Raw genomic sequence first — 20792 nt, 5'->3', positions numbered from 1 at the left:
TCCAAATACTTATTGGTAGACAGTGTATTATGCTTTCAGGCTAAAGACCTGTCTACAAAAAAAAACTTGCTCTCCTTTGGAAGAAAACGGCTCTGCCAGAAGTGTACTGAGAACCTAAAATCTATTAAAGGGGAAGTTGGTTCAGCTATTGACAAGCGAATTCCATTGACATCTGCGTAGCTTCTTGTGATGCTCTTCACACCTTATTCCTTGCATGTATTTGCTCTTATGGGCACCAGTGACCTGGACGAGGGTGAGGTGGTTGAATCAGACTCCTCCCAATATGCAGCCTGATGTCCATTCAGTCTACTAGAGGATAAGGAATACCTATTGAAGGCAATAAGAGCAACTAAGGGTGTGGAAGAGACAAAGATATCTTGGTCCATTTAATATATGATGTCTTAGGGCATGGAAGATTAGATAAGTGTTGCTGGTGCACAAGAATGTAAAAAAAAAAAAAAAAAAGGAATTGCCCAAGAATGAAGAGATCTGGACAAGAGTCAATGTATCAAAAGCCTTTAAAAGGTATCCCTTTGTTAAAGAGGATGCAACCTTCAAGGATAGTACTCCAAAAGATTGAAGATATGGGATGCTTATGTGACCCATTGGACAAAAGTACTTGGGGGTTGCTCAGAACAACTTGGAGCACCTCAGCAGCCATGCTAAGACCCAGCAGCGCAGCCAACTGTATGGCCAGATCTTTTGGCATACGGTTAGTCCAGCTAGAAAGTCATCTGGTACAAGAGGAGAAGATATTCTTACCTTTATCCCAGTCCTCAAACATGCCACACGTTTTTTTGGTGGATGCCTGTGCATGGGATTCTTCTCCTAGGGTCATCAGTATCGGCAGTCAAGGCCCTAGAATCTAACATCCCTCCACCAGAGATTCTTGATTGTGAAATCCTCTCTTCTTCAGGCCACTTAGCAATGGAAAAGAAATCTACCGCCTCCAAAAAAAAAAAAAAATCTTATTCCAAGGTCAGTTTCCAAGGCGAAAAGACTTTAATTTTCCAGGTTTCAAGTTCACAAAACAAATGAATTCTTCAGAGTAGTTAAATTCATAGATCCTGAATTACAGAAGATTCTATGTGGAATCAATCCCCCCCCTCCATATTTTCTATTCTAGTTCGAGTTCTTGTGAAAATGAAGGAAACAAGGGCCCAATTAATAATCTCTCCCTTTTGGCTCCAAAGATCTTTGTTTCTTCTTCTCCTACAACTCTTAAGGGAACCTTTTGCTCTATACATCAACATCGGGAACTGCAGTCCCAGGATCCAGTATTTCATATCTGACCCTGGGGCCTTAACCTTGTACTTACAGTCAAGGCTGAAAAATCTTTTGAGCCTCTGGGTAAATATCCCATTGAAATTATTAACTCTGGAACCCGCCCTTTTTCTATCATTTCAACTAGATGAGTGGGGAAATCCAGGCATTTTCCTTCAAGACAGCATCATCCATCTTTCTTGCCCAAGGTGGAGTCTAAATTCCACTGAATTCCAAGAATTCAGCTTTCTTTTACTTTGCCAAAATGTACATATGCTGGATGTTAGAGGGTGCGTGTTAAGTTGACGTCACAAATGTGTGGAATTCAGGGATTCAGACCATCTTCATCTGCTCCAGTACCAAGGAAGTAATAAAGGTGCAAGTAAAGTGACTACTGCACGCACGATGGGGCAGACAGGTCATCTGTTTCTACTATGGGAGGTTCCTGCTCACCTGGGACTCGAGGCCCACTCCATTTGGGAAATGGTGGCCTCCTGAGCAGAGAGAGCCTCGGTCTCCATAGTACAGATCTGCTAAGCTGCCACTTGGGCCAAACTATCCACATTCTATAACCTCTATAAGGACTTGTTCTCTTCCAGTGCACATAATAACACTTCATTTTTCTTTGAGCACCACAAGGTTCTTAGTACGTAATGAAGCTGGTATGTTGGAGGGGCCATTTTCAATGCTTCCTGGGGGTCAGGGAACCTCTTGTCAGTGGCATTGTGGAGGTTAAAGGGAAATCCCATTACGGTAAGTGTAACATTCATCTTTTTCTTTGTGACTTGGTGTCTCTGTTGCCAAAATACTGCCTTGTTTGCTGATCTGCAAGTGATCTATTAGGAGCAATGAAGGCTTTGCTATTTTCCATCTTTGGAGCAACGGCAACACTCTCATTGCTTCAAAGAGCTAATTTGCATATTGATAAAAAAAAATCAACTTGGTAACAGAGGCAGCGGTTATGGCTATGATTGGCAGCATAGTCTCCCTTTCATTGGCTTTCTAGGCACATGACCCCTCCAGAACCCATGAACACCACCATAACCCACAGAAAGCATATATAAGGACCACACAGGACCCTTAAAAATGGTCACATGGCCCCCCAAAATGTAGCATTTTCCTAATCGATACTTATGACTGCCGATGGTCATCACAAAACCTGATAGACCACCTTCCTGTCGACCCATAGACTCTAGCCTTTACCCTAATAATGGAGGGCTGGCGTTAACCATGTAGCTCCTGCTTTGTGATGATGCCTTGTGGGGGCCTATGCTTCACCAGCCAGTGAGCCTTACATGTGCTGCTATTGCTATCTGTTATGGTGAATCATTTTACACCACTATTACCGTAAAGAATCCTTTCTTAAATTGATGGACCCTAATGCTGCAAAGCAAAAATCCATACAAAACTCATAGGTACTTTTTCATATTTAGTTGTAGATCTTAACCATTGTAATACAATAAGTGAAATATAGAGCTAGAAAAAAGTCACAAGGGATATGGCATGCTGCATATGTTAATCTCTATGAAATACGAGCAAATCTTTTCTACATGGTGTAAAATCCCATTCACTTGAATAATATACTTTCCATAGCGTGCAAGGTTTTCTGAATATATTTCACGCATATTTTTTACAGATATACTGTGAATTACTCAGTCCTTGCGATAGGCCATCAGTGTCTGATCTGGGACCTAATAAGCTCCATGAAGCTTCCGCATGACCTCTATTGTTCACATAGACACAGTCACATGTCACTGTCCTATATAACCAAGAAGTTCAGTTGGTGCGACCTGTTAATTCAAGCATTTCCCATAAAGCTGTTGTCAGACCATTAAATATCATAGTCATTGTCTAAAGATGAAAAATTCACAATCTTCTCAATTTACACAATGATAAAAAAAACACAAAACTGTGAAGTTTAATATAATATGTCGCCACCTGGTGTTCAGACTGTATAACAATGTGCGTGTCCACCTAATGAGCTGAGTGCCCCGCGCTCTCCCCACAGCCGGGTGTAAGAAGGGACTATACTGTCCACCGTCATAGGGGTCATTGAATTCTGCTGCAGTTTGGAAAAGCTGAGGGTAGATGTACTGATACTGTCTAATATTTAGACTAGAGAATCTACAAATGCATCGGAATTATCAAAGAGGCCGATGCTAATCCGTTTGTTAGACTCTGGTAGACTTCTGTGCCAAAATTCTGCTGCCATATTGGCACACATTGACGCATCTTAAAGCGACTCTGTCATCAGTAAATTGGTCACAAACCTAATCTAGGTTCACACTACTGTTATTAATGTCCGTTGCTGTCATCCGCTACAGGATGAGATCAGATAGTAAGTGGTAATGCAGATGGAGCCCCTGCCGTCTGGTGTCATCTGCATTTGCACTATTGTAGTGCAGAGTTTTTCACACTATAGTGTGAAGGGCCCCCAAATCCCTGTTTTATTCATATGCAAATTATGCGAATTTCTTTAGGGGCCTGTCTTAGCTTGCCTATCTTTGTTCCCAGACCGAGATTCCTGGACAAAGCACTTATCTATGAATAAACCTGATTCACATGGGGCTCCGAAGCTGAATAAGAGCGGTACATTTGAAAACTGTAGAATCTCCTCTACAAGGTAATGGGATTAGGTTTATAAGTCATTTATTGCTGACAGACTCCCTTTAAGCCATGTCCTTCCTGGTAAGTCAATGGCCATGTTGACCTTGCTCATCTGCTTCAGCCCAGGGTCATGGGGCGTTGAACGATACAAGATAAATCAATGATACCTGGAAAGAGGAAGTTTCTCTTCCCTTGGTTCCACGGTACTATGAGGGTGAGGTGCCATAGTTCTCTTTTTATGACTTGGAATAGCCTTGTTCTCACAGCCAGGGCACCTGACCGCAGATGTGACGGATATTGCTTGGTAACACTAAGCAAACATTTCTTCTTATCTTAATGTGATCACCATGGATAATGCAGTCTGTATGCTACAACATAGAGGACCATGTAAGTGAGAGAAAAGGCATTTTGGTGCGGGTGGTTTCCCTTTAAAAGGTTTGTATGGGTAGTATTAATTTACTTATTTGGACCTGGGGATGCTGATGATGAACCTACGAGTTTTGGCACCATCATGACCCTCGGGGTCATGCGATCTGGGGCTGTGTTTGGGTTCCCCGATCTCAGAGGGGCGACTCTGTCTGATCACATGACCTGGGGGTTGTGACGTGGCTGGAACCCTGGGTTCATCTCAGGAACCCTGGGACTAGCTAAGAAAAGTAATAATCCACTAACAACCCCTTCAAGGTGGCCATGCACATATGATACCTGTGAAGCAAATGGCTATCTTGCCTGACTACCCCAAACATAAGCACAAATGGTAAGTTTTAGATTTACGTTGCCCAAACCTAGCAATTTTGATGGAACTGGCAAATGACTGTTTAGTATATGATGGGGGAAGAAATGATCAGACATGTTGTCTTTTAACATTTCCTTTCCTTTGTTCTCAAGACAATGGGTACTAGTAGTAGGTCTTTGGAGTCGGAATCGGGACCAATTTTTGGTAGAGTTAACACCTCTGGCTTCAAAATTAAATGATTCTTTTTATTGATATTATACAATTATAGTATACGGTAATTAGATGTATAATTTGTTACATATTTACCAACATAAGAAGTCAATTATTGTCTTTTTAATGAATTACAGAAGCCTTACCTAATTCTGAGTCGGTGCTTTGACCTTTCAACTCCACAGCCCTGGCTAGAGGTATCAGTGACCTATTCCCCTCCTGAAAACACATGCACACTCAGCTGTACTGGGCATGCATGTACATGTGAAGCTTAGGAAGTAAAATTGTATGGCCAGCTATAGTAAAGGTATATATGGATAGGATACAGCTCTGCCATGCACCATGAATGGTTTCTAATCACAGCACCCAACAATGACCCCAGATTTTTGACAAATTGGTATCTGTCACTATTATTCACATCATAAAAAGATGCCGATGTCTTACAGAAACAGTCCTCATAATACTTTTCAGTTCATACAAATGAACCCTGAAGAATATGTTGGCACTATATAAATCCTGCTATTATTCACTTATCCGCAGTCGCACTTAAAGGGACGTTACACTTAAAGTCCATCTCTCTATGCGCAGCTCAGTTAATTGCAGACTATTTTCGTTGTGCAGATACTAAGAGCAATTACAGACAAGCTGTCCTAAAAAAGTCTGCCCCCATGATCACGGCTTTATCTCCAGAAACACTGACCTACATATGTGTGAATGAGATTAGCAGCTGTTTGGGTTTAGTACTCTGCTAAATGAAAAGCCGTCGCTTAGGCAAGCCAGCGAGCACATAGACTGTGTATAACTAATGCAACCATATAGACAGGGTTTGGGGTGTCGTATACATTATTGCGGTACTATATGGCGATAGCATTCGCTCTCCCTGGTGAATTAGTTAAGACGGGGCAGACCTGGAGGGTTCCTATTGCCTGCCTGCCTGCTGTATACGCTATGGGTAGGCGGAGAGATGCAGGGAGATGGATTCTAGTGGAAGAGGCAGGGCCAGGACAATGACAGCTGTTTTGTGGAAGGGTAGCTGGGAGGAGAGAGGATCAGTCAGTACAGCTTCTGCCAGGAGACAGAACAAAAGCCTTCTCATCCCATACAGCATGGAGCAAGCCGGGGACTTCTCAATGACAATTCCCCTGATATTCACAGCTCTAGCTGTCATCCTTGCCACCCTTATAGTCAAACTCCGAGCTGCCAAAGAGAAGCAGCCAGCCGAGGCTGCCCAAGAAGAGAAGAAGGAGACGGTGTTAGAAGAACCCTCAGAGACAGAAGAGAAAGACAAAGAGGATCCTATAGCAGAGCAAGAAGTGTCTGAGAGGACGGAGACTGATAGGACAATCCCGGTAGAAGAAGTTGGCCAGGTGGTAGAAGTTGATCAAGTGGAAGAAGTTGACACAGTTGAGGAGTCGCCACAAGTCAAGGAACATGAGACCGAGGTAGAAGAGTGCACTGCCAAAGAAAGTACTCCATCCAGTCACTCTAGTCAGGAGGAGGAGGACAGTAAGGTAAGACTGGAGACATGATACCCCGATAATAGAAGTAGGCTAAAGAAAAACTTGACATTCCAAGAAGTTACTTGGCTTGACGAAGCTTTGTCTCCTACGTATGTCAGGCCAGTGCCAGTCTGAATGTGCAGAAAGTTGTACAAAGTGGTGGCATCATCTCTGGCCGTTCCCATCTTGACATTATTCAGTATGGATAGGCTTATGTCAACTCTAAAGTGTGAAATAAACATGTCCAAATATAGCGGGCAACATGGCCAAGTGAACTTAAAATGGCTGCATATGAACTTTCAGTGCCAGCGTGTAACTGGCATCCAGACGGTGCACAGCTGTCTGTACCCGCCCTGGTTGGCTGGCTGCAAGTGCATATTCATTTCCAGTGTGTATTGTTAATGGACAGTCACAATGGTGTCAGTATACGTCCTCTGGACTGGTGATGTCCCATGCAAATGTTGGGTCGGACATGACTGGAGTAGTAGTGTTAGCAGGGAAGAGAATTTTCCCTTTGCAAATACTAAAAATTTCAGTTTTATGTAGATGTAGCAGAGTTAAATTTGTCATCTAATTCCTTGTGCTAGCTTTCTATATCATGCAGTAGGTTTTGTATCAAACCACAGGTTATGGCGGTGGGTTGGACCAGATCTGCTACATGTGTATACTGCAGCGAGCGAGCGTGCTTGTGTTTATATCTGTGCGCTAGTGTATAGCTATATGAATCATGGGAATGTGGCACCATTGTTATAAAGTAGCATGCATGTGTCGCCCAGCTCCTGCCGTCTGCCTGGCTTTGTTTATGCTAAAATCTGCCCTCTGGGTTAGGAATTTTGGTCTCATACCCAGAAGCAGGCTCATTTCCTGTGCACATTCCTACCTTGTAACCCATTGCAGTCACAGGGCTCTGCAAGGCATTGCAGGCTCCCCAGGCGTCTACAGTAAGCCATACCTTATATGTCGGAATCTACCCATCGCTGTCATGAGACCTATTTGCCTTAGAAAAGCTGCGTGACCACAGATCTAGCGATTATAGCGCTCACAGCAGCCATGGCGCATACTTTCATAACAGCAGATTTATACCGGAGAGCTCTGGAATAGACGCACTGTTTCATCATATGGATTATATTGCTCATAGAGACACGCCAGAATCCATAAGCAGTGGGTGTTACGTCAGAAGCGATGTCTGACCAGGTCCACGCGCCTCGCTGGTATACATAATACAGATGTTTTGGCAGGACGCAGAGCATTACATAACCATGTCAGAGTTAGAGATGCCTTATTTGGGTTGGGTGTTAAACATTAAGTCATAGCCGCTCGCTTACACATAACTTCCAGTGACTGTGCTTGTACAGGCGCCGCGCTCTTATACGCCGCCAAACATAGGGCTTTTCACCCTAGATAAAATTATAGACTTGCTTACAGCATGGGATCTGTCTCATTAGATTATAGCTGATAAGTTTGATACGGATGCCTAGCAACGGGCACTGCAGTATGTGGGTGACAACTCTTAGGCCTCGCGCGCACAACAGTGAAAAATGGTTGAATTCACATATTCATGGACCTGGCCTATTTTTGGCAGTTTTCACAGCCGAGTAGACCCAATATAAGTCAATGGTGAACCGATCGCAAACTGACGTTAAAAACAGAAAGCAGGGAAATAGATAAAAATGTGAGACCTATGAAAATGGTTGTTTTAGTGGCCTTTTGGGGTTTGTGTGCGTTTAGCCTTATCTCTACATACCCATAGAGGTCCAGGGGTGTTGCTAAAAATACAAAGGTATGCCTTGTAGTGTTACATGTTGGGCCGTAGTGCACATAACCATTTACGTTACGGTCCTGGAACGTGCTGCTTAAAGTGGTCATGGTGGAGTACTGGGGGGGGGGGGTGTCTTTCAAATATGGTGGCTTGTTATGCCAATGTCCAATAACAGCCAAAGCTGGATGTTTCCCATTCATTGTACCGTAAAAAATGAAGACCTCTCTTCCATAGTAAAGGACTATAGCACTGGCAATGGACTCAATTCGCAGTGCAGCGACTACACCGGAGCTCTTTGGACTATGAAATGTTGCGCTATAAAAAGTTTCTAGTAACTACTTTCTGTGTAAACCCATAAAGGTCTAATAAATTTGAGCCATAAAATAATCGTACCACTCCGCAGTCTCTTTCTTGCCACCGGACAAACCGGGCCTGTTGCACAATCTCCATAGTTGTGGCAAATCCTACATACATGTAGTGTATCTACCACAGTGTAATGGCAATAATTAGCGCCACCTCGTGGACAAGCACAGAGAGATGTTTTTATGGGACAGTTAAGATGCGGGGCACAGTTGGTTTCCATATAGGTTGACCCTATTAACATCTCATATATAAGGAGCACACGTTCTGTAGCCTAAGACAAAAAGTGGAATGGCTCCTTCACTTACGGAAGTCAGAGGTCCATAAGTGTAGGGATGCGCCATCTATCTGCCAAATGTTGCTCAAGTTTTCAAGGAAATTTTCTAGCTGATATCACCTTTTTACCGTGGACCTCTTATAGACTTATACAAGTGCTGTCTCTTATGTACGTAATTTTCTATCGAAAATAAAAAAGAAGCTACTTTGCGAATTGTGGTTTTGTGTGCCCAGCGCCCATGCAGACCTATATATCTCCATGGTTACAGACTACAAACACTCCCAATGCACGTTCCTGCAGTCACATTACCTTCCATATATCTTCTAACCCAGGGGTAGGGAACGTACGGCTCTCCAGCTGTTGCAAAGCTACAACTCCCAGCATGCATACTTGCTCTGCTGTTCTTGGAACTCCCATGGAAGTGAATGGAGCATGATGGGAGTTGTAGTTTCACAGCAGCTGGAGAGCCGAAGGTTCCCTATCCCTGTTCTAACCTATATGTGGTCAGTTAGCAATATATAGGGGATAGGTGGCGGTATACGGACAGGATCAGACTACATGGTGTTACTTTGTTGTCTGTTACCATGGAGAGACAGCTATGCATAAGACCTAATACTATGATAGGGTGTTTAATTTTCTATTTACTGCATTTTTTTTTACTTTATATGTATTGGGAAACCTTTGTAAAAGTGTTGGTTGTGTATACAGGCCTTTCCCACATTTTGGAAGCAAGCTCTTTGTGCATTCTTGCAACGGTCAACTCTAAATCACAGCTCTAGTGTTTTACATCCTATGCAGAATAATACTGGAAAGGGTTAAAATAAGCGTGCTGCCTATGAATGGTTAATGCATGTCATTCCCAAGTGAGTCACTGCAGCAGAAATCCAGCCTTACAAGGCAAAGATCCCCACTAGGTCCTGACTCATGATCATCCACAATCTTACAAGTTCTCTTTTCCTACACATAATTGATACTTTATGACCTCCTATGTCCTGATACAACTCATATTCTCTGGATTTTGCTACATTGTGACTCCTGGTGCCATGTCCTGCCGCTGCATTATGCCTTTGTACTTCCTCTGCCAGGGCCCTTCCTGGTCATGGCACAGTTTGCACTGTCAGGAAACCCCTAGGCATTTCCAGTGCTAGATGTCACATTGTCAGTCTTTGCAATGGCACACAGTCTTATCTGCGCCATGCACAATCTGAAGAATGGCTTGATCCTGACAGAGGAAATAAGCAGATTACAGACTGGAAAAGATTAAACCCTCCAGCTAATTCTAATGACAGGAGGTTAGTTGATGAGGTCAAAGAGTGGCAAAGTGTATTGTGGCTAAGGTCACCGCCACAACATAGTCCTTAGATGGACAACACAAGAAAAAACACAATTTATTGGTTGTATCGGTAAACGTTAACCTAAAGCAAGATGGAAATGGTACCAGAACATACATCAGATGGCTGTATCATTGCTGCCTCCTATAGTATGGGCTTGTCCTAGCACCAGACAAGTTACAGTTTTATAATGGATGTGATGCGATGTTCAGTCAGGAGATATCTGGACCCATTATATGGAGATGTGACCAGTCTACACCCAAAATACACTGCATCCTACAGTGCATAGGAGTCACTGTCTTGGAGTCTCATAAGACATCAGTGTTCTAAATGGCACATTAGATTCAAGGGGTTTTACCATCTCAGGATTTCACCTGCTTTCCTCTCTTCTCTCCTGTTCATTTCCTGGTTTCAATGACAAGTTTGTTCTTTGGTTTAGCCTGTGTGATGGATAGTTCAGACCAGTAGCATTCTCCTGAGACTAAACTGCTTAATGTTCACACTGTTATCTCTGGAATTACATACATAGATAAGAGGCAATGATAATGCACTGTTCTAGCCCATACCGGGACTTTCAAAAGCCTCCATTTGCCATCAATCACAATGCAGAATCATTAATAAAGGTGGCAGGAAACAGGGATTGATGTCAACAGACCAGCCACTGCTGCTAGATAGCAGAGGTGGTGAGAAGCCTGGACAATTGTCTGTAACCAAGAGGAGGCATAATGAGCCGTATGTAATAAGGCATGGTATTGGGTAAAACACTTCAGGTAACTTAAAGGGGTTGGCCACTTTCAGACCAATAATGACAAACAAATGTACAATAAAAAGATATACAATTTTCCAATATACTTTCTGTATCAATTCCTCAGTTTTCTAGATTTCAGCTTGCTTTCTTTCATTCTGTTACTTCTAGAGGATAAAACTCTGACCATGGTCATGTGATTTACGGTCCATGGTCATGTGATTTACGGTCCATGGTCATGTGATGAGCACACAGGTGTACAGCTGATTACCAGGCAGATGTCTGATTATTGGGCTGTGACTATAACGAGCTGTGCACCTGTGTGCTCATCACATGACCATGGACCGTAAATCACATGACCATGGACCGTAAATCACATGACCATGGACCGTAAATCACATGACCATGGACCGTAAATCACATGACCATGGTCAGATTTTTTATCCTCTAGAAGTAACAGAATGAATGACAGCAAGCCGAGAGCTAGAAAACCGAGAGGAATTGATACAGAAAGTATATTGAAAAATTGTATATCTTTTTATTGTACGTTTATTTGTCAATATTGGTCTGATAGTGGCCAACCCCTTTAAGCTACAAGCTTATATACAATGTTGGAGATGGGGAAGACCCCTTTTAATGTCAGTTGTACCCAAAGTTTTATTGGAGCAATCTGTTTCCTGACAGATGAAGATGAGTTTTACAATCCACATCCTTTTCTTCTTAGAGAGTAGGCTGCAGCCAGAGATTTTGGGAAGAATGGCGGCTGGGTGAATGAGCTTTTAGGCAAATAGTTGATGAAACTGTATGGCCACCTTTCATGGATTGTGCATTTGGACCTAAGTACTTCAAGTCATCTCTGAGCTGTCATGCATCATAGAGCTCATCCATGGTCATTCACCAATTATTGTTTACCGTTCGATGGATTAAGGCTGGGTTCACATCTGCGTTGGTGTCCCTTGTCGAAAAATCATAAAAACTATTTAGAACTGATTGTTTTCAGTGTTTTTTTTTGGCCATATATCTGCTCTTTTGGACAGAGACCAAGTCGGACTTGCAGTACTTTTGCGTCCTCGAAGAAATAAGAATACATGAAGGACAGCAACAAATCCATTTTTATTTTAACATTGAGGACTATGGGATGCTGGCACAAATAGACTATGAACGGTAATCCATTTTCCCTCTTCGTTCTTCCCTGCGCATGTTCAGAATGAAGATGAAGAGGGGAAATGGGTCCATCAAAAACTTTAAAAACTGCAAAATTTACTATTTGCAAAATTGTTTAACTGGCAGTTGTCTACATATGTAAATCTGGTTATTTCAATAGTAAAGGACCCTAGACACCCTATTATTATATATTGTAGTTCTCGAGGCAGATAGACTACCTATACAGTATATTACATACCGATGAGCCCGCACCATTGCACAAACTCACAAGGCAGTGCTCCGGTTTCCCCTCCTAACTGCCAAGAAAGCCGCACCTCGTCCCAATTCTTCTGTCTGTCATTACATACACAATGCACATGATCTGCCCAGTTATTTGCCATCAGGCATTCAGGCCAAGCTATATTATATAACAACCCTGAAATATGTCTATAGCCGATCTGCCCTGCCTCAGTGTATATATATGTCATTGTTTTCTACAGGTTATCGCCCTTAACACCCTGATGTCATGTACAAAACCTCACCGTGGAACTGATGTTATCAAATGTTATTCCATGTGGTTTCCTTTTTTATCACCAGGTCCAAAAATGGAAAACAATATGCAAACAGATGTCAGATAAGATAGTTACACAATGAGCAGGGCCGGGATTGTCTAATATATTCTTACTGAATATGGCTACGTTCAGTGGCTGGAGTTCAGGTAGTGAGTCATATAATACAATGGGTATGTTATAGTACGCATCTCTAGGACTGGTGCTGGGACCAAGAAAAAATATGGAAAATACCATAGCCTACTGGGGATTGATTATGTTTGTGAAGCTGAGATCACGATGGGGTGGGTACCCTGTGACTGTATAGCCAAGGACTCGTATATCTAGAGCCTGCCCGCTTAGCTATCTACCACACTGCATAGACATTTGTCTGGTATCTACCCAATTTACCATCATAATCTGGAAAATGTTTCTTTCCGTACATGAAATTTTTGGCTCAAGTAAGGACTTTGATTCTTCTGAAATATCTTTTGCCCATGAACAATCTCAGAAGATTCTTCCAGGGTCATTGACCATGTATCGCCAGTTTGTATGACTGTAGCAGCCAATATGGTTGTCCACCATCCTATTTCTATCTATTGTGTATGGCCACCTCTAGTTTATACAGAGATCTCATGGGGGCTGGAGGCACATTTTTTGCATGTACTATTTCTCATGGGTTTTAGTATACAGGGAAATTTTTGAGCAATCCTTGAACCCTACCATTCATCTATCATCTTCCCCATGTTTCCTTCCATTTAGCTATCTGATTCATAGATTCATACAAAATCTTCTTGAATTGTCGCTTCTTGAACAATCCTGCTACTTACTGAATAATATGGACATTCTGGTTAGGTTGAAGCAAATGCCTGTGTTAGTTGGCAATGTCTATGGCCATACTGATGTCTACCTAGAATCACTTGATGGTCTGATGATGTTATAGGATTGATGTGTAAGGGTGAAGGCAGAAAAGCCAGATCACAACAAACTTTAAGACCTATATCAGCAAACAGAAGATGGTAATCCAGTCTGTAGTTCTTAAGGGGTTTCGGTAGGATCAGTAATGGTGTCTTGGAGAAGTCCAGGTGAGATCCATGTGCAGGAAGAAAGCTGAGATTTCCATGTCCTATACTATGATATACAGTCCTATGAAAAAGTTTGGGCACCCCTATTAATCTTAATCATTTTTAGTTCTAAATATTTTGGTGTTTATAACAGCCATTTCAGTTTGATATATCTAATAACTGATGGACACAGTAATATTTCAGGATTGAAATGAGGTTTATTGTACTAACAGAAAATGTGTAATATGCATTAAACCAAAATTTGACTGGTGCAAAAGTATGGGCACCTCAACAGAAAAGTGACATTAATATTTAGTAGATCCTCCTTTTGCAAAGATAACAGCGTCTAGTCGCTTCCTGTAGCTTTTAATCAGTTCCTGGATCCTGGATAAAGGTATTTTGGACAAACAATTCAAGTTCAGTTAAGTTAGATGGTCGCCGAGCATGGACAGCCCGCTTCAAATCATCCCACAGATGTTCAATGATATTCAGGTCTGGGGACTGGGATGGCCATTCCAGAACATTGTAATTGTTCCTCTGCATGAATGCCTGAGTTGATTTGGAGCGGTGTTTTGGATCATTGTCTTGCTGAAATATCCATCCCCGGCGTAACTTCAACTTCGTCACTGATTCTTGAACATTATTCTCAAGAATCTGCTGATACTGAGTGGAATCCATGCGACTCTCAACTTTAACAAGATTCCCGATGCCGGCATTGGCCACACAGCCCCAAAGCATGATGGAACCTCCACCAAATTTTACAGTGGGTAGCATGTGTTTTTCTTGGAATGCTGTTTCTTTTTGGACGCCATGCATAACGCCTTTTTTTATAACCAAACAACTCAATTTTTGTTTCCAAAATGAAGCTGCCTTGTCCAAATGTGCTTTTTCATACCTCAGGCAACTCTATTTGTGGCGTACGTGCAGAAACGGCTTCTTTCTCATCACTCTCCCATACAGCTTCTATTTGTGCAAAGTGCGCTGTATAGTTGACCGATGCACAGTGACACCATCTGCAGCAAGATGATGCTACAGCTCTTTGGAGGTCATCTGTGGATTGTCCTTGACTGTTCTCACCATTCTTCTTCTCTGCCTTTCTGATATTTTTCTTGGCCTGCCACTTCTGGGCTTAACAAGAACTGTCCCTGTGGTCTTCCATTTCCTTACTATGTTCCTCACAGTGGAAACTGACAGGTTAAATCTCTGAGACAACTTTTTGTATCCTTCCCCTGAACAACTATGTTGAACAATCTTTGTTTTCAGATCATTTGAGAGTTGTTTTGAGTAGCCCATGATGCCACTCTTCAGAGGAGATTCAAATAGGAGATCAACTTGCAATTGGCCACCTTAAATACCTTTTCTTATGATTGGATACATCTGGCTATGAAGTTCAAAGCTCACTGAGGTTACAAAACCAATTTTGTGCTTCAGTAAGTCAGTAAAAAGTAGTTAGGAGTATTCAAATCAATAAAATGATAAGGGTGCCCATACTTTTGCACCGGTCAAATTTTGGTTTAATGCATATTGCACATTTTCTGTTAGTACAATAAACCTCATTTCAATCCTGAAATATTACTGTGTCCATCAGTTATTAGATATATCAAACTGAAATGGCTGTTGCAAACACCAAAATATTTAGAACAAAAAATGATTAAGATTAATAGGGGTGCCCAAACTTTTTCATAGGACTGTATATACATGTATTCTGACCTGTATATGTGGACCATTGGTTGGCTTTTATTTTTCTTGTCCTCCGATGCCAGTCTTGTTTTCGGCTCTCATTAAGACATTCTTGAGATATTTTGCCAGCCTGTTGGTAGCACTCATCTCTGGATCTTGTAAGGACAGTTGTCACAGCTGCTGCCACTTTTTCACAGAGAAGATTCCTTGTAACATAAATTGAACATTTCAGAATCCGTGTGGCACATACCAGCCTCTAAATCCCTCCACGCCAAAGCAACAAAAGGTCTGGAAAATGTTGACTTCTGTCGAAATTAACCATTTGACACCAACTTGCCTTTCCCTAGTCGCAGAGTAGGATGGATGTGGATCTTTTCTGCATGAACTTGCAAAGACCAGTCTCAAAGTTTTTAGTGCGATCATGTAAAACATTGAGTTACGGGCTATTATTGTCCTGAAATCCATTGTTTTATTGAACTCACCAAGGTCATTACGTCCTCCGCCAACATCAATCCAAGTTCTGCAGTCATGTCTTTATTGATTTTCACCCTTCTATTAATAATACATTGTTTAGTATTGTACATAGTACAATGAACTTCTCAGATCAGGTCCTTGGCCTCCAATTATATTGCTTCTGTAGTCGGAGGATTATGGCTCAATTCACACTACTGTCAGATTAGATGGGAAGCATGAGATTTTCGTTGACCGGAATGGGCAATTTTGTCCATTTCGACTGACAATTGGATATGTTAATGCCATAATTGCCCACGCATGGCACACCAACGGAAGACTTTGCCAAAAGAAGTTTGGTCATATTGGAGATTTCCAACCAGCTGTCCACCGAAATTGTCAATGTTTGGCACAGTTTGGCTACTTTTGTCCGGTTAACAGCCAACTTGCACAGACTCCTGCGCAGGTTTGTTGTTAATATTGACAGTGGGATTGTTGAACGAATGGCCACATGAAGGCAGAAATCTCGTGTGTGGCCAGGCATGTGCAGCATGCAGTACTACTCTTCCTATCAAAACAGACACCATGACAGTACTCCAACCCCCTTTGCAGGTTAGTACAATCAGACAGGCCCATCGGTGTCCATTGTGTGGCGAATCCAGAAGTGGTTTCCACTTTAACTGTGACGGCAGTGAAAGCAAAGCCTTCCTTGAAGTCCTGGGCTCCTGCTTTGTCTTTCAGGATAATCTAATATGATACAGGATAATAACATGCAAATAAATACAAGAATTTATTGGAACAGACTGAGCATCCAGGTACAGCAGAAGAACCGGCCGAACTGCATTGTGAGCCTACCAGGGTTATTCTTAGATCAAGAATCAGATTCTATAGTACTTAGTGGAAATGTAGAAAGAAAAGTAAGTCCATACCAGTCACAGCAATATGGAAAAGATGAGAGGAATAAATGTTATATAAGAAAAGCATCATTCCAAATGTTCATGAGCAGAGCAGAGTATACCAGGTGACATTTCATAGGTGTGCCATGGGAAAAGTATGTAAAATCCAAGGCTTGGTTGGAGCAAAACAGCTTGTGCACTCAAGTTCTGCTTCAAAAAGTGGCTTGAAACTGATTAAATCAAAGAGAAAAAAAAAAATATATTATATACCTGTGTGTATATATGTGTGTGTGATATATATAGTGAGAAGGTGACTGGCAGAGTTCTGGAGTCCAGATATATCAGCCCCAGGTTTCTGACATATGTGTGGTTCAGGACATATCTAGAGTAGGCCTCAGCCCACGTGTGGATCCTTGTCTCATTACTGGGCCAGAAAAAGGCTGCAGATCCTGTAGTCCAGTTCAGTTCCATGGGGTGAAAGGAGGTGTGTGGTCCTGTCCTGTAACCCTGAGTCTGGTGAGACTATATTGTGCCTGTTTTGTTCATGTGACTGAAGTAAGCCACATGTATAGTTAGGTTATCCATTCTGTTTAGTTAGTTGCTCAGACGAGCAGGTTGTATTTTGTTTTGTTATTTTGTGCCTGAAGTGAAGTTTTTTTTTTTATTTTCCTGGTTTTTTTTTCTAAATAAACCAGTTTTCTGCATATTTTGTGTTCCTGTCTTGATTGTTTGGATCCACACCACTGCTTCTACCAAGCTAACTTCCTCAGAATATATATAGTACATATACAGTAAAGTTTAGCATGACTCGTAAAAGTCAAGTTAAACACTGCTACATCTGTATGTATGTCCTCTATTCTAGTTCTGACAGCCCACTTACTGCCATATTCAGTCCTTGCTGGAAGCGGTGACTAACCATTTGGCGTCAGGTGATCGCAGTGGAACACAAATGGAACGTCAACACTTCTAGTGCATCAGGACTGAAAATGGTGAAGAGGATTTTGATTTTTTTTTTTATTTATTTATTTTTTCCATGTCTGTAATAATCCAAGCAATACTACTGTAATGTTATTTTCTTTGCAAAGGAAAAATTTAAAAAAATCCCCAATGCCAAACTTTCCATTTTTTTGTACATTTTGTTTTGGCCACAGAAAAAAATGTTATAAGAAGCGATCAATACAAAATGTGTTTTCTTCCCCAAAATGGTATCAGTAAAAAGCCAGGCCTTCCTATAAAGAGAATCCCGACACAATAACAAAGTTAAGGATCTTGGAAAGTGATGATGCAATTTTTTTTTTTTTGAGGAAGGGGTTTTACTTTGCAAAAACAGTAAAACTTAATAGAAATATATAGACTACAGGTAATGGGAGGGGGCATGTGGTCATAAACATGGAATATACGTGAGTGACATGGTCACTGAAGATCGGGCCTAGGTTTGTGCTGTAAACATTAGACCTCTTCACTAATGTCCATGTCTGTGTTGCAGGAAGAAGACTTTGAAACAGAAGGGGAGAAGATCTTGAAGATTAGTGAAGCAGATGATGCAGGTAAGTGGATGTATCATATAGTATATCCCGCCTTCTGCATATACATTCCTGGGTGCCATAATGAAATTGTTATGGACTCAGCATGTTTTCTGAATGAACTCGCACATTGCCAACTTATCATTTATTCAGTTCATAGGATGAATAATGCATGGCTGCACCTAATGAGCAATAGATCTAACCAGGGTATGACCTAAAATTGCCAGCTTCTCAAAGATATTGGGAGTGAACCCTTGTCATTCTAGTTTGTAAAATTTTATCACTGCAAATACCATAATAATTTTATTCATAGAGCTCCAATATATCTCATAGAAACCTTCAGAGATGGTCATCATTCACATAAGTCCCCCACTGGACTTACAATCCAAATTAAATTATCACGTCAGTAAATTTTTTTACATTAAATTTCTGAAGTTTTCTCGTGGTTATGTGCTCCCTTCTGGAGTACTAACCTCCTCTCTGCTTCTCTGATATACCCAGTCCCAGATTTACTAATTGTTAGACTAGAGACTCTTAAAATATTCCAGATTTAGCATCTTGAGACTGCCTATCTAAAAGTCCACACAACTTTGTGGTTGGCTAACGTTGAGCCATAATTTTACAACACGGTTTTGGTGAATCTTGGCACATTTAACCCACACCCATTGTTCTAAGAATGCACGCCCGCCTGTCTAGCAATTTGGAATGTTTTAAATCAATGTAGATAGGCGATGTTGCGCAATGTTTACCCCAGTATTTTGTCATATTCACATCAATAAATCTAGACCCGTGTTTACTATATGAACAGGGGGCCATATTCACATGTAGGTCTATGGAAATCAGTACCTTTTGTACATGCAAGAAACACTGTGTGCATCAGAGGATCAGAGAAGAAGTCGGTGCTCCAGAGGGGAGCACATAACTGCACAATAAATATTATTAGCAATAAGTTATTCAGTAACATTATACTATACAAAGGCTCATTTTCACATAGGATGGACATTTTATTTTTACTGGAGTGCTTCTATAAAACATCAGTGTGTTTTTAGAAGAAGCAACCAAAACACATGTAAGTGTTATCCTTGACTGGATTCAAACCCAGGACCCCAGTGAGCTCTAAGGCAACAGTGCTCACCACTTACCCACCATGCTGCCCTTTATAGGTTCAGAGAAATAGTAAGAATATTTCACGAAGAAATAAATTTAATAATTTCTTTATATCTAAGGATGTGTTCACATACTCGCATGCGTCCAGCGATGTGACTGTCTCCCTCCAGCGTGATTCAGAAATACCAGAGGGGAACTCATGCCAAAACTAATCCCATTGTTTTCTGTGGGATCATTCCTAGTATCTGGTGCATCGGTTGTAATGCCGGATGTCTCCCTGCACCAGACTGAAAAACATTTTCTGCTGTATTTTTACGCCCAGCCTTTTTAGGCTACATATTGCTGAACTGACCATACAGTGCACAAGATTTGTCCTTGTGGCCATCAAAGGTATTGCACATGATAGATGTGACCCAGTCTAGGAATTTCCTTTCAATAATATCTAACCAATACCATAACTGTATGGGTTGACAACAGTCCTCTTTCCATGCAAGGACAGTTCCCGTTTGTGTGTCTGATCAGGGGCCAAGGAGAATCTTGCCCTCTATGTTTTTGGCAGCATTTTCAGCCTATTTCTGATACTACTTTATATAAATCCTGTAGAGCAGGGTTAATCTTCCCATCTGCTAGATATTTTGGTAAAGACTTGTCTGAAATGGGCAGGGCTTAGCAGAGAGTGGAGTTGTTGGTGTAATGATCTTCCTTCTCTATTTCAGACTGTGTAGAGGGGGGAGGCTCCTGCTGCAGCCAGTTGCCTTATAGGGAACATGATTGATTTCATGGGAGGCAGAAAAAGATTTCTTTATATATTTTTCAGTTTAAATGTGGGCTAAAATATGATCAAAGCAAGGGAGGGATCCAAGGAAAGATGTGCTGGGATAGATATATATATATTTTATTTTTTTTTTTTATTTTTTTTTATCTCTTTCTGATGTTCTAAATCTGAAAATGTAGCGCTGCATATTGCCCCTACAATTGCCCCTATATTCCAGAGGAGGTGATGGGTGCAAGTTAATAGGGCAAACTGTTTAATAGAGTAATTTGCCTAAGTTCCAAATCTATGGCAGTGGCGTAACTAGGAATGGCGGGGTCCCAAAGCAAACATTTGACATGCAAAGGCATGTCTTACCCCCCACCCCCAACTGGCCCCCTGACTTCCACCTATGTTCAAACTAGTATGCAAAATGCCCTAGTGCACGTATTCAATGAACCCTAACCGGTCAGAAATTACAACCTAGCCTGTCATTAGGCTTTTATGGCTGGACTATCCCTTTAAGGCCAGACATGGGGAACACCCTGTATTTATTCTGCCGTTTTGCAGCCAGAATAATCTACCGCCAACCGCAGTGCTCAGATAAGCAATCCCTGAACTGTTGTCATTTCTCAAATCCTATGTCTGGACGTAGGTCTGTGGCCTCATGTCTGCCGTATCTGAGCAAAGTGGATTAGATAATCAGATGTAAGTTTATTAAGTGCGACGTAGAGAGACAGTCTTGTGTTTCTGTTACGGAGACGCCCACAGCTTCTTTGGCATGTTTTTCATCGTGGGCATTGCCAGTCCTGTTTACTAACAAGCAGACACTAATGAGAGCGC

The 20792-nt window shown here is 41.6% G+C and overlaps 1 protein-coding gene across 3 annotated transcripts in view; it reads left to right on the top strand.

Moving 5' to 3' along the window:
- The first annotated feature begins 5650 nt into the window (after positions 1-5650).
- Positions 5651-20792, top strand: part of MXRA7 (matrix remodeling associated 7) — a 31996-nt gene continuing 16854 nt past the window's right edge. The window contains exons 1-2 of one of the 3 annotated variants that reach the window (XM_075277405.1): positions 5651-6327; positions 18055-18115. In XM_075277405.1, the coding sequence (XP_075133506.1) occupies positions 5791-6327; positions 18055-18115 (598 nt within the window). In that variant the 5' untranslated portion in view covers positions 5651-5790. The remainder of the gene's footprint in view (positions 6328-18054; positions 18116-20792) is intronic. The other 2 variants (XM_075277403.1, XM_075277406.1) reach the window with 2 other exon arrangements.

This window comes from Leptodactylus fuscus, chromosome 6 (assembly GCF_031893055.1).
Source record: "Leptodactylus fuscus isolate aLepFus1 chromosome 6, aLepFus1.hap2, whole genome shotgun sequence".
Classification (NCBI taxonomy): Eukaryota; Metazoa; Chordata; class Amphibia; order Anura; family Leptodactylidae; genus Leptodactylus; species Leptodactylus fuscus.
This window is presented reverse-complemented; position numbering and strand designations above follow the sequence as displayed.